At 35.7% G+C, this 15,000-nt stretch overlaps 2 protein-coding genes across 3 annotated transcripts in view; one reads left to right on the top strand and one right to left on the bottom strand.

Moving 5' to 3' along the window:
• Window positions 1-15,000, top strand: part of LOC135200282 (antifreeze protein Maxi-like) — a 300,869-nt gene that overhangs the window by 157,135 nt on the left and 128,734 nt on the right. The window lies entirely within an intron of this gene.
• LOC135199838 (indian hedgehog B protein-like) overlaps window positions 1-15,000 on the bottom strand; it is a 135,273-nt gene that overhangs the window by 37,510 nt on the left and 82,763 nt on the right. For both annotated transcript variants that reach the window (XM_064227976.1, XM_064227977.1), the window contains exon 3: window positions 3,579-3,631. In XM_064227976.1, the coding sequence (XP_064084046.1) occupies window positions 3,579-3,631 (53 nt within the window). The remainder of the gene's footprint in view (window positions 1-3,578; window positions 3,632-15,000) is intronic.

Genomic DNA, 15,000 nt, shown 5'->3' with positions numbered 1-15,000 from the left:
ACTGTAACAGAATAAAATATAGAATTTAGGCCATTGACCAAGCACTGGGACCTCTGAGGCCATTCACAAATTGACAGTAAGAAGGTTTGAAAGGTGTAACGGGAAGAAAACCCCGCAGTTGCATTAGGAGACAATTTTCAGAGAAGGTAGAAAGTCGGTCGGAAGAGAGAGACTATGAACGGAGGGTATAGTAAAAGAAATGAGAGAGGTCGCAGCTAGGGGCCGAAGGGACGCTGCAAGGACCCTTCAGTAATGCCTCTCTCTCTCTCTCTCTCTCTCTCTCTCTCTCTCTCTCTCTGTGTGTGTGTGTGTGTGTGTGTGTGTGTCAAACGTGTGGCTTTCCTTTTGTGTGTGAGACTGTTAAGTCTTGATTGCACCAGTAATGGTTCTGTTTCAGTCTTCCTCTGTTATTGTTCTCCTGAAACAATGGCAGCGCATCGTCTGATTGGGAAACTAATTGACGATTTGCAGTCATTATTTCTTGCATTTTGGTCTCTTTTTGAATAGTTTCTCCTCGTGGGGTTGTTTTTTTTCTTAATGTGAATTAATATAAAGCTTTACTTAAGTTTCGGTGTCCAATGTGGTTGTAACGACACTTGTTTCAGTCGGTTAAACATTGTTATTCGTAAGAATGAATGTTTGGCCATGAAATGGATATTTCTGTGAATATCTTTGTTATATATATATATATATATATATATATATATATATATATATATATATATATATATATATATCACAGGAAAACAGCAATCGTTCGAGATATATTCTCAAGGAAGCAAGGGAGACGTCTTCTGGTAATTTAAAAAGGCTTTATTAAGCGACGTTTCGGGGTCCAGCCCCTTTCTTTAACAAAAAGGACCTTGAAATTCTGAAAAATCTGGAAACAGGAAAACCTTATTATTATTAGACCGGACAAAGGTAGAGGTGTTGTTTTACTCAATGAGACTGATTATATACAGAAAGTTGAAAACATCCTAAATGACACTACGAAATTTCAGTGTTTGGGTAGTCCTGACTTTGCCACTATCTTCCGTTGTGAGGATAGAATCAATCGGTTTTTGAAATCTCTCTTAGATCAGGAAATTATTAACAATAATACGTATCAAAACTTGAGCAGCACTGGTGGTTCTTATGGTGTGATGTATGGCCTTCCTAAGGTACACAAGGAGGGTGTTCCTTTAAGACCGATTCTAACATCTTATGACGCCCCCAATTACAAGTTGGCTAAATACTTAGTGCCGCTACTAACAGAGTTCTCTCCATAATAATTATACCATTAAAAATGCTGAACAATTCAAAGAAAGAATATTGTCTCAAGATTCGGATCTTTTTATGGTTAGCCTTGATGTAGAGTCTTTGTTCACCAATATCCCTGTGGAAGAAACAATTCAAATTATTTTAAACAAGATTTTCACTAATAATGATGTTCTGTTTCATGGTTTTTAATTATGACAATTTTTTAAGAAGCTTTTAACTTTGGCCAGTGCAGGACACCGCCTTTATTTTTCTTCAATGGGAAGTCTTTGTAGCAAAGTGATGGTATGGCTATGGGCAGTCCTTTAGGCCCCAGTCTTTGCGAAATATTTTTATGTGTGAAACTGGAGGAGCGGTTGCTGGACAATTGCCCTCTAGCTAATCATCCTCTCTTTTATTGCCGTTACGTTGATGATACGTTTATTCTTTTTCGAGACAGAGACAGAGCTGATTCCTTCTTACAATTTGCCAATTCAGCCCACCCTAATATCAAGTTTACAATTGATTATGAAAATGATAATAAGCTCTCTTTTTTAGATATAAGAATGTCACGTAATACGGATGGTTTTAACCACCTCAATTTTTAGAAAAAAAGACTTTTACTGGACTAGGGACAAATTTTTACAGCTTTTGTAGTTTTAACTTTAAAGTAAACGCTTTATATACACTCTTCCACAGGGCATATTCTCTCTCCTCTGGCTGGTCTGAATTTCACAATGAGATTATTCTTTTACAACAGTACTTCACCGATAACTGCTATCCAGCTAAGGTTTCTCAAATACCTAACCAAGTTTTTTGTTTTTAAATAATAAATTATAGAGAAAAATAACAGACCAACTGCTCCTAGAATACCTTCTTTGCTAGTGTCCCGTTTATCAGTGATACAACGTTTTCTACCAAAGTTAAACGTTTAATACGTGAATATTGTCCGGCCATAAAAAGCCAATTAATCTTAAGAAACCCATTAACTATTGGGTCTTTATTTAGTATAAAAGAAAAGCTGAGCCCTCTTCTGACTTCCAATGCGGTCTATTTATTTTCGTGTCCCAAATGTAGTTTGGGAAATTATGTCGGGGCCTCACGTAGGCTTCTTAAGGTCCGCATTGACTGCCACAGGGGGGCGGGTGAGTTATAGAACAGGTGTCCGGTTGTCTTCACCAGAATTTCTCGAACATTCGTGAACATCAAAAAAATGCAATTCAATATAGAATACAACACTTTAAAGTCATTACACGGGCTTCTTCTCCTCAAGAGCTTGCGGTTTTCGAATCGCTTTTCATAAAAACAATAGTTCCAAAATTAAACAATCAAACTACCGCTACCCCTCTTTACCTGGCATAACTATGTTTACTTGGAACCTTTCCTTCTTCTTCTGGTCACTCGTCTTCTCCTTTTTCTTTTCACTTGATATGGTAATTTTGCTTAGCATTGTAGTAGGTTTTCTATGAATTTTAAATGTATGTTAGTTATTAGGATGAGTCTTTTTATTATATTTATGTGTATTGAAATCCTTTTTACAGCCGTGATGATGGGGCTGGACCCCGAAACGTCGCTTAATAAAGCCTTTTTAAATTACCAGAAGACGTCTCCCTTGCTTCCTTGAGAATATATATATATATATATATATATATATATATATATATATATATATTATATTTGCAAGAATAATTTTCCTCCTTTGAACGTTATAATAATTATTTTTTGTCGATATAATGCCTCCAGTTCTTATGGATAGAAAATTATTTTGGAAAAAATTATTTTCTATTTAATTACGCATATGACATTCGTTCCTTGCCAATTTAATTCATCCTGTACCAAAGAGACTTTAATATATTGTGACTATACGCTTAGGGCAAAAATGGGTTGATTTTTGCCTGTTATTATTGTCGGTAGAAAATTTTTTTTTTCCAATTGCTGCATGTTCGTATGTTGATATCAACTGTTTGATGGGAACTAGATATAGTTGAAGATTTTGTGTGAACAGAAAATAAAATTATACAAATCTGAGCAAATAAGCTCGAATCTTAGTAACAAAAATATACTAATATACTAATATTAATTTTGAAAGTATTGTATTTATATTATTTATAATTATAACCGTAAAAGGTGCGACCACTGCGCAATTAAAAGCCAAGAAACCGTTTTACTTAAGAACATAGTTAGAAATGAAATGATGCCATTAAGCAAGTAAATAAAGATAAGCAGATCAATAAAATTGTTAAAGAAAAAGACAGATTTCAATAGCAGACGGAAAAAAGGCAGTACGGCTTTGTTACAAAGTTATCAAATATGATGCAGTCAAGTTCCACATTCGAACTTACCCTGGTCTGTCGCACAAACATGTTGGTAGGGCCATCTTCGTAGTCTGTGACATCTGTTAAATTAAAAAAAGAATTTTAGTTTTTTGCAGTTGAGAAATATTGCACACACACAAATATATCTATATATGTATCTTAATCTATATAATTTTCTTCGATATTTTTGCAAGATGATATTTATACATTTTCTGCTATAAAAATATTTCCCTCATTCCTGAAAAGTAAACTAGGCCCCATTTTTGCGTCAACTTATAATTAATGAGGAAGAAGAAATTTTAATGGAAATGATCCCCGGACTTTTTTCTGTTCGTCTTTTTTGGACGGCGCTAACGACCTTTGCTACTGGGACGCTAATTTTCTATACAAACAATCAGTCGGTCATCTTTTGGCCAGGAAAAAGAATGTAACATCTTGCAGGCTATTGAAAATGTTTATTCGTATCTTCTTGTTGCCTGAAAATCGCCAGACACCGATAGAAATCCGTAACATAGGGCTTGTGAAATGTTGGCCTAAGTGTAGAACCTTTAAAACTTCAGAAAAATAAGTTTTTTTTTCTCTCTTTTGTCCTTTTTTTTTTTTTCCACCAAACGGCACTAGTGTAAATGTACCTTGGAGTTTACATACTTTTCGGAAGAGTGAAATTAGCCCATTTGTTTATATGATATAGGACTATTTCTAGCTGCAATCTGGATGAAATCAGTCAGGGCGAGTCATTAGAAATTTAAGCAATCCGATTGGCCTTGTGACGTTATTTACCCATCTTAACCAATAGCATCGATCTCCCGACCTAGCTGTCATTGGTTACCGAGCCAGCGACATGATTTAGCACTAGGTCTAGTTTTTTATGACAACGCATTTTTTGGATGTAGAGATTAGAATGAAGTTGATGGAAAATTGAAACAAGATGCGTCGTCGGCTGGCACCTCTAGCTGAGCCAGACGCACGATCCATGGCTAACCTTAACCTTAAATAAAGTAAAAAACTATCGAGTGAATAGGGCTGAAATTTGATATGTTTGATGATTGGATGGTGGATGATCAACATAACATTTTGTAGCCCTCTAGCTTTAGTAGATTTTTTAAGATCTGAGGGCGGACAGATTGACAAAAAAAAAAAAAAAAAAAAAAAAAAAAAAAAAACAAAAAAAAAAAAAAAAAAAAACAACAACAATAAAAGAGTTTGCATAGCAGCTTAAGATAGTATTTCGACATACTTCAGAAGATAAGATCACAGGCCGGAAAACGGACCCCACATCCCCGCTGTAATGATAGCGAGGAGTAACAGTCTGCCAGATTCTTGTGAAAATAAACCGTCTGGAAAACTAATGACTCTCCAGACTTGCTTCACTGTACTGGATTCCTTCTGGAATTTTCCCCCGTTTTCTGGAAAAACGGAAGGAAAAAGAGAAGATAAGAAGGGCACGGAAAACCGGCGATGATAGTCTCTCTCTCTCCTCTCTCTCTCTCTCTCTCTCTCTCTCTCTCTCTCTCGCTCCCGAGATTTTGAATGAATTATGAGTGCATACTTTCATTTATGTATGTATTTATGTATAGATAAAGCTGAGAAACATGTATATGTACGTATATACTATATATTATATATGTATATAAATGTATTTGTATATATCCGCTATGATATGTACATATACGTGCGTACGTGGCGTGTATATATATATATATATTATATATATATATTATATATATATATATATATATATTATATATAATATATATATATATATATGTGTGTGTGTGTGTGTGTGTGTGCGTATGTATGTATAAATGTATAAAATTTATTTCTCTCATATGTCATTTGCGTAGACTGGGACCCATAAAACTTGGTAAGTAGTAAATTACATTACTGGTCGCATTAAATTGCTAGGCTTTATTTTATTTTATGTTCGTCGTGTCTGGGGATTACAGACTGGAATCCTCAAGCCCTCTTTTTCCATCTGTCTGCTTGGCCCTCTGTAATAGTTTGAAGTTGTTCTCTCACGGAAATATTCCATTGTTTAAAATGGAAAATCTGGCGGTCAGTAACATTCTCTCTCTCTCTCTCTCTCTCTCTCTCTCCTCTCTCTCTCTTCTCTCTCCTCTCTCCAGACAGTATCTCTCTCTCTGTGCACACATTATCTCTCTCTCTCTCTCTCTCTCTCGTCATCAATCTGAGAAACGATCATAAAGGGGCTTCCTTCCCCTCCATCTTTACAACCCCATCTTTCCTTCTTCATTAGCTCCTCAGGATTTGCCTCGGAGTTACGAGCCCCTGGAATGGAACCAAAGGGCACCAGGAACAAAGCTGTTTATCACTGGCTTTTTTTCGTTATTTCCTTTATTTTTTTATGGTAGAACTCTTGCGAGAAGTCTTTTTTTTCTGTAAAAAAACTATTGAGATGGCTTTTTGTCTTTCCGTCCGTCCTCAGATCTTACAAACTACTAAGGCTAGAGGGCTGCAAATTGGTATGTTGATCATCCACTCGTCAATCATCAAACATACCAAATTGCAGCCCTATAGTCTCAGTAGTTTTGATTTTGTTTAAGGTTAAAGTTAAGCATCATCGTGCGCCTGGCACCCATACACAGGCCACCATCGGGCTGTGGCTGAAAATTTTATGGACCGCGGCTGAGCGTCTTCCGGGCTGTGGGTGAGAGTTTCTTACAGCATTATATACGATGTACAGAAAACTTTCAGTAAGTCATGAAATAAGGTTGCTAAAACCAAGTTCTGCTCCACTCTGTTTGAGACTCTCCATAGACAACTAAATATCACCTACATAAATCGCAACTATCGTGAACAGACGCAACAGGAGTATACAACATGACTATACTCGGTTTTTTTCCATCTGTCCACCCGCCTGTGGTGTTTGCGTATGGTAACACTGCGTCCCGGGCTTTAGATAGTTACATTCAGCTTACATTCAACAATTGTAATGATATCCTATTTCGAATATTAACGGTGTAATTCGCATACAGTAAATTATTGAAACACTTTTCAGTTGCAAATGTACACCCAGATATCCTTTTATTTACCTAAAACTTACACATAGCGTAACTATCTAAAGCCCGGGACGCAGTGTACCATAAGCAAGCACCACAGACGGGTGGACAGATGGAAAAAAACAGAGCATAGTTCACGACGTGCCGTGTGGGCGTATAAGTGATCTGATTGTGTGCGTAAGTGGTTTTTGGGACCATTTTTTTTTTCGCAATTCTCCGCAACTCGTGATGGCACCCTCTCTTCAGCAATCACTGTAAAGTTTTCTTGTTTCTGGAAGTAAGAGGGAGAGATCGACGAAAACGAAGAAGAAAATGTATTTTCGGGAGACTGAGAGATGGGCGAAAGGACGTCTGCAAAGTTCTCTCAGTCACGAGAGCTTGATGTAGCCAACCCGACCTAAGGGTGCGTTCATTATATCTGAGCGGACGTGTTCTTTATGTCTGAGCGATAGGGAGTTACTAATTGCCCCACAAGATCTGCTATTGCTGGTTTAGTTGTTAATACTAATAATATTATTACGACTGATTTCGCTGCTTTTATTAGAATCTTTTGAAGCCACGAACTTTGCTTATTATTCTGGATGATTACTGACATGCAAAGGATTTCTCAGAGAAAATATGCATATGAAAAAACAAATAAAAAGAAGTCAGAACCTAGAATCTGGGGAAATTTAGGTTTAGCGTTTTACAAGAATAAAAAAAAATATATGAAATAGAACTGGTTTTACCAGCTGAACATAAGAGAAGCTGAGATATCTATAAGATTGGGCTACCAAGTGATGTTTTGAAAACATCACTTGGGTAATCCATGAAAATTTGTTCTTAAAGAAATAATGAGCAGATTAAATAAGAATTTTATGGCAGAAGCTTCCCGATCATTTAGAACGTAATTTATTATATGTGTCTCGTGAAAGTAATTAAGATTTTAGTGATATGCGAACGACATATGCTTACTATAAAATACACGTTTTCCGTGTATATCAGTAAAACCCATAAAACACGAAAATGAGACTTATTAAGCTTTGGAAGGGACAACCTCCTTTCCTATTCAGATTGTGAGGTTAGTTAACATATCTATGCATCGCTGTCGAACTTCGCAGTTCCAGAGGTCCTCTGTTCCTCACTGTTGGACAGAGGAACAATTAGAACTTCAGAAGTTCAAGGGAAGATGCAATGCACTACTTCCCTAATACAATTCAACTTGTATTGTAATATATTAATTGCATTTTTATTTATTTATTTGTTGATTTATCTGTTTTTCTAATAATTGATCTCCTTTTTCTGTATTTTCCTTTACCGCCTGTTACTTCTTTCGAATGAACGCCATATTCTTTAGAAGATTGAATTTCGAGTCAGTGGCCCCTCTCCGGACTTGTTCCATATGAATAGGGTCCATCTTATAATAATAATAATAATAATAATAATAATAATAATAATAATAATAATAATAATAATATTGAACTAAGGAACCTCCGTAACGAGGCTATAATATTGACAATGAAAAGCCACAGTGGTTCCATGTAGTATGAGGGTCGTGGCTATTTCAATGAAGCTGTGGCTTTTAATTGTCAATAATAATAATATTAATAATAATAATAATCTAGCTTTTGTTGTTTTTTTCTAGGAATAATTCCAGGCTAAAATGAACTTCATCTGTTCCTCAGAAACGCGTGCAATTTGTGACAAGAAACTTGCTATAAGCACGAGGCCATGCCGTGAGGCTGCCTGTTAGACTGGTGTTGAAATTTGGACTCATTCCAAACAACACAGACGATCCAGCAGTTGCCCCAGATGCCTATGAGGCATTGAATTCAAAAGCCTTTCACTTTTAGAAAGCTCCTCTTCCGTATCTTAAGGAATGTATCCTCGGCCAAGGTCCTATTTTGTGGACCTTGGCCTCGATGGCCTTTTTTCTGCCATTAATCTTCTTGGCTGTTTGACTGGCTACTTCCTAATCGATATTTGGCTTTAGGATTGAAATTTGTAGGATTATGGGAAGGAAGCCTCCTATTCAAGATTTGAAGAGAGAGAGTGAGAGAGAGGGAGGGAAAGGGGAGATACACATAACGATGCTGGTACGAAGGCAGAGAGAGAGAGAGAGAGAGAGAGAGAGAGAGAGAGAGAGAGAGAGAGACTTTAAAACGTAATTAGAGAAAATAAACGAACGAAAGTAGAAAAAAGAAAGAAGATTGTGATGCCTAGGACTATAATAAATGAGGTAACAAAGGGATTTTATTCGAAGACTGATGTTTCAAGAGATCAGTTTTAGGATGTGGAGGATCTCTTTGTAAATCCCTTGGTATAATGAGAGAGAGAAGAGAGAGAGAGAGAGAGAGAGAGAGAGAGAGAGAGAGAGAGAGGAATCATAAGCCAAACACGAGAGTCTGATTCTACGGAGCTTATATATATATATATATCTTATATATATATATATATATATATATATATACATATATATATATATATATATATATGTGTGTATATATATATATATATATATGATATATATATATATATATATAAAAATACGCTATATTTTTTTAGAAATAATTGTTCTCTGTAACAGTTTAATAGACACAAAATTTATTTTTTTACATTTTCATTCTAATAAATAAATCATAAATATCCTATCATAAAATTCCTATCATAAAATTAAACCTGTATCTTATACTCAAGGCGACACATTTTTTTTATCTTTTTAGATTTTACTAAAGTGCTTCCTTAGTCCAAAAACAAGAACAAAAACAACAAAATAGTTTGTAGGCTTACTCCCCAAGTAAACGAAAATTATGGCAGCAGTGCTAATCACCTTCGAGTCTCAACCTTTTCGTAGCCAAACTATAGTACCGTGTCAGAAGTTCATTGGAAGACAAAAAAGATACAAACGCCAGACCCACAGTCAGGTCATCCCTGTCATCCTATAGGTTCACAGATAGGAAGTGTAATCCATCTCCTGTCAAGAGGAGTTCCTCGTTGGACGATTGGTTTTCGCGCTCGGCTAACAATCCGGTTATCAGAAGTTCTATTCTCGGCGCGGCCAACATGGAATCAGAGGAATGTATTTCTGGTGATAGAAATTCACTTTCTTCCGATATAATGTGGTTCGGATCCCACAATAAGCTGTAGGTCCCGTTGCAAGGTGACCCGTTGGTTCCTAGCCACGTAAAAATATCTAATCCTTCGGGCCAGCCCTAGGAGAGCTGTTAATCAGCTCAGTGGTCTGGTAAAACTAAGATATACTTAACTTAGTCTGTAAGAGGAGCAGCATGCAAGAATTCGCCAGGGAGAGTGAAAATCCAAACCATTTCAGTCTATATACATATCTGCCCTACATAGATATAGTTTCCAACAGCTCCTCTCATTTTCCATCGAAACGAAGGTCAATAGGTTTTGGTTGATATCTAGAGGCTTATCAACTTTCTTAGTTTCTTTTATTGGCCTTTTAGATAATAAATAGTTAGTTTACAAAAAGATTTAATGTATATATAAATATACATTACATTTGAGATAAAGGCCCATTAAAACCCTCTGGTGATTAAGTTAGGGACTATATTTCGGTGGACTGAGTCCCACCATTGATAAGGGTGGTATTTAAAGTCAGTCCACCGAAATATAGTCCTTAACTTTAAACCATTGTCTCATTGGACCCTTTATACTCGTGACGTATCCTGTTTTGACATAAGAATTTATTTACATATATATATAAATTATTATAATATTATATTGTATATATATATTATATATTATATATATATAATATATATATATACATATATATAATATATATTGTATAATATATATATATATATATATATTCTTATATATATATATATTATATATATATATATATATATATGATATATATATATATAAATAAATTCTTATGTCAAAACAGGATACGTCTCAAGTATAAAGGGTCCAATGAGACAATGGTTTAAAGTTAAGGACTATTTCGGTGGACTGACTACCACGCTTATCAATGGTGGGACTCAGTCCACCGAAATATAGTCCCTAACTTAACACCAGAGGGTTTTAATGGGCCTTTTATCTAAAATGTGATGTATATTTATATATACATAAAATCGTTTTGTAATCTAACTATTTAATATTATTATCTAAAAGGTCAGTAAAAGAAACTAAGAAAGTTGATTAAGCCTCTAAATATCAACCAAAACCTATTGGCCTTCGTTTCGATGGAAAATGAGAGGAGCTGTTGGAAACTATATTTATGTAGGGGCAGATATGTATATAGACTGAAATGGTTTGGATTTTCAATCTCCCTGGCGAATTCTTGCATGCTGCTCCTCCTTACAGATAAGTTAAGTATATCTTAGTTTTACCAGACCACTGAGCTGATTAACAGCTCTCCTAGGGCTGGCCCGAAGGATTAGATATTTTTGCGTGGCTAGGAACTGACGGGTCACCTAGCAACGGGACCTACAGCTTATTGTGGGATCCGAACCACATTATATCGAGAAATAAATTTCTATCACCAGAAATACATTCCTCTGATTCCACGTTGGCCGCGCCGAGAATAGAACTTCGGACAACCGGATTGTTAGCCGAGCGCGAAAACCAATCGTCCAACGAGGAACTCCTCTTGACAGGAGATGGATTACACTTCCTATCTGTGAACCTATAGGATGACAGGGATGACCTGACGGTGGGTCTGGCGTTATTATCTTTTTTGTCTTCAACTGAACTTCTGACAGGTACTATATTTTGGCTACGAAAGGTTGAGACTCGAAGGTGATTAGCACTGCTGCCATAATTTTCGTTTACTTGGGGAGTAAGCCTACAAACTATTTTGTTGTTGTTTTTGTTCTTGTTTTTGGGTTAAGGAAGCACTTTAGTAAAATCTAAAAAGATAAAAAAAATGTGTGTCGCCTTGAGTATAAGATACAGGAATTTTATGAGAGGATATTTATGATTTATTTATTAGAATGAAAATGTAAAAAAATAAATTTTGTGTCTATTAAACTGTTACAGAGAACAATTATTTCTAAAAAAATATAGCGTATTTATTTTAATTTTCTTTGGTGAAACCACGCGCTGTTTGACCGTAGATTTTAATTCGCGCACCGATTTAGCTGGGGGTCGGATAACGCCTTATTAGTAAGAGGATTCAATGGAATTTTGTTCAATATTTTCGTCGTGCAATGTCTCTCTGACACGTTCATGTTATCAGTTCGACGCATGATTGCTCAATCCAGAATATCCCTACTGTTGGTACGGGTATAGTGTGGCTACAAAAGGTTGAGACTCGAAAGGCGATTAGCAGTTGCCATATTTACTCAGTCCCATTCAAACTCTTCAGGAAAGGGTGATAATTTGCTAGATACTTTGGTAAATCTGGCTTTATTGTCGAGCGGTGGTGCCATTCCCTCGTGTCTGGATGACTTAAAGCCATGCCCAAAGTGTCGAAGATAAACGGAAATACCGGAATTTTTCCTTAGGACATAGCTAGCAGATCTTTGAGTTCTGCTGACTTCTGCGATAACGGGAGCCTAGTTTGTCTCTCTTAGGGTTATTTGTTAATGCTTGATTCAGTGTGTCTTATCATTATATACATTAAACAAAACATTACTTAAGGTTCTTGGATACCTAAAACAAAAAAAGTTTTGGTTCAATATTCCTAGTCAGTGTTAATAGACACACTCTACTTATGGGAGTTGGTATACTTGTGGCTCTGAAAATATATACTACATTGGCTTTGTCAGTGGTTTTCTCGATAGCTTACGAGAGTACAGGAGCTAAGCGAATTGTTTACGGATTATATAAAATATTTTGTCCCAGTAAGTGAGAGCAGAGCCTTAGCCTTCTCAGAAAAAAATATTAAAAGCAACCCGAATCTTCAGTGTAATCTGAAAGCTGAGGAAATGAATATAGAAAAAAGAGAACTGTGGTTTACACTATACGGTGAAACTGCACTTATATTATTCCTTTATTAATAATATCGATAAAGATTCTATTTTTTTCAAACTTTTCTAATTCAGTTTTGAATTCATTGATAAGAACCCACGGAGTCAGTTTATTGGAAGAATGTGAAAATATTGTCGGTGTATTTCGGCCAAATCTTGTCGTCGGGTTCGGTAGAGATAAAAATAGAACTTTCAGAGTTTTTCGTATAGAGAATGGCTAAAAGGGGAGATAGCGGGCCCGCTGTTCATAAAAAACCGAATATTCGTCCGTCAGAATTATCTTTGAAAGACAACACGTTACCGGTTACAAAGCTCGAGTAACTTTTAAGTGTGTTTTTCCGACTATAGGAAGGTGTCTTGGTAACAGGTTACTTTTTCTCTTAGGAAATCTAGGACGTTGTTTGCCGGGAGCTTTGTAAATACTGATTCCACGTCCAGACAGAGGGGCTTTGCTTTGTTTACTCGAGTATTTAATCTACTGAATTTCGGTATCAGGTCTTTGCGTGTTTCATAAGTGCGAAAGACAAAGTGCATTGGACAGGCAGACAGACAAATTTTATATACATACATATATATATATATATATATATATGTATATATATATGTTTATATATATGTATATATAAACGTTATATATATTATATATTTATATCTATAGTATATATATATATATTTATATATATATATATATATAATATATATTATATATATTTATATTTATATATACACGTATATATACATTTTTACATACATGTATATGTATACAATTATATATTTATATATGTGTTTATGTGTGTATTATATGTGTATGTATGTATGTATGCATATGTACACATTTGTTTGTATAAACAGCATATCTAAAATCCTTTAAATTAATAAGAGAAAATATTTAACACCTTTCGTCTGATTTAATTAATAAAAAAAAGAAAAAAATTGCCTGATCTTCAGGAGACCTCCCAGGAGAAGAGAGCATGTAATGAAACTGACGTCATAAATGTCACCATAGATCTTAAGACTCGTTCGGAGGCGCAGCGGAGATATAGGTCAACACATTAAATTAAGAGAAGAGTATCGACTGAAGAAACTTTGAAGCCGTGATGGGAGGTGATCTTTGGAAATGAGTCTCTCTCTCTCTCTCTCTCTCTCTCTCTCTCTCTCTCTCTCTCTGTGTTCTTGATAATATTGTTCTGTCTTTCTTTTCAGTTACATGTTTATGGTCTGCATCTTTCTAAAACTGAATCTGCTTTTAACATAACTTGCTTTTTATATCAGTCAGTTATATTTGTATTAAAAGAGCTGTTTCGGAAATTTGCTCTGTCATAAGTTTCAATAAATGGTGTTCACCCATCCACGTACCGTCCAAACCTCACGTTGCTTAACTGATGAGCCCCTTCCCCCAGTTTTCCGTTCATGAGTTGCCACGTCAAAATTTAATGTAACAATTGACCTTCGCCTACAGGGTTTCTAATTAAGACTTTATAGCATTCTTGATTGACACAGTTAATGTCCACTACTATTCCATTTTTGTAAGCTGAACTTGGAACTTAATCTTTAATCTTTAAGGTTAAAGAAAGGTTACTTTCTGACATTATCGAGACAGGGAAAGCTTTTTTAGTCTAAATCAAGATCAGCTTATTTCCTCTGATGCATTGAAGTGAGTTATGCGCATCGTATGCATGCTGTCATGTTAGGTGCTAATTGTTGGACACGGGTATACCATAGACAATTAGACCTTCCTTTTCTTCTTCTTCTTATTCTTCTTCTTCTGAACTTAATTCCTAGTCGGGGTTGCTGTTTTGAGGAGCCTTTTCCAACGGCTTATTTCATAAAATGCTTAGGAAAATATTTTACGAAATGCCCCGACGACTAACTTGTTAAAATCAGATCAAATAAAATTGATGAAATAACGTGGATCGTAGCATCCCTTATTGGCATTCAGAGATCATTTGGCTCATTGCCGCTTGCTCCGGAGAGCACGGGCTCTTTGCAACATTCGTTACTACTCTGTCGTTGACTTTGCAAGGTCATTACCCCAACCTTTATCCTCCTCGTTTGGGGCAAAGCCGACTGAATAAAATATCATGCGAGAGTGTAAGGAGACGAGATAAGTTAAAGTAAAAAAAAAAAAAAAAAAAAAAAAAAAAAAAAAAAAAAAGAATAAAAATAAAAAGATGGGACGTCGGGATAACTGCTCTAAAAGGGAAATGTCTGGGACATTTCTCCTCCATAAAAGTGTCATGACCCAGAAGATGCTCTCTAAACGGCTGCTTGATGAGCTGTTTATCACTGCCGGAATGAACTGTGAGTGGCCCATTTAGGAACCAGAAGTTTCCCCATCAATTTCAAATGATCTAGAAGGAAGGAGGAGGAGGAAGAGGAGGAGAAGGGAGGGTTGCGACAGAAGTAGCAGTGATAGGAGTAGCAGATATAGGAGTTAAGTGAGAAAAGGAAAGAAAATAAATAGTAAAAACGAATGAAAACGAGCAATAATTGCTACGAAGTTTTTCC

The sequence above is a fragment of the Macrobrachium nipponense genome, chromosome 26, assembly GCF_015104395.2.
Source record: "Macrobrachium nipponense isolate FS-2020 chromosome 26, ASM1510439v2, whole genome shotgun sequence".
Lineage (NCBI taxonomy): Eukaryota > Metazoa > Arthropoda > Malacostraca > Decapoda > Palaemonidae > Macrobrachium > Macrobrachium nipponense.
Note: the sequence above shows the minus strand (reverse complement) of the source record. Positions and strands in the feature narration are given on the sequence as shown.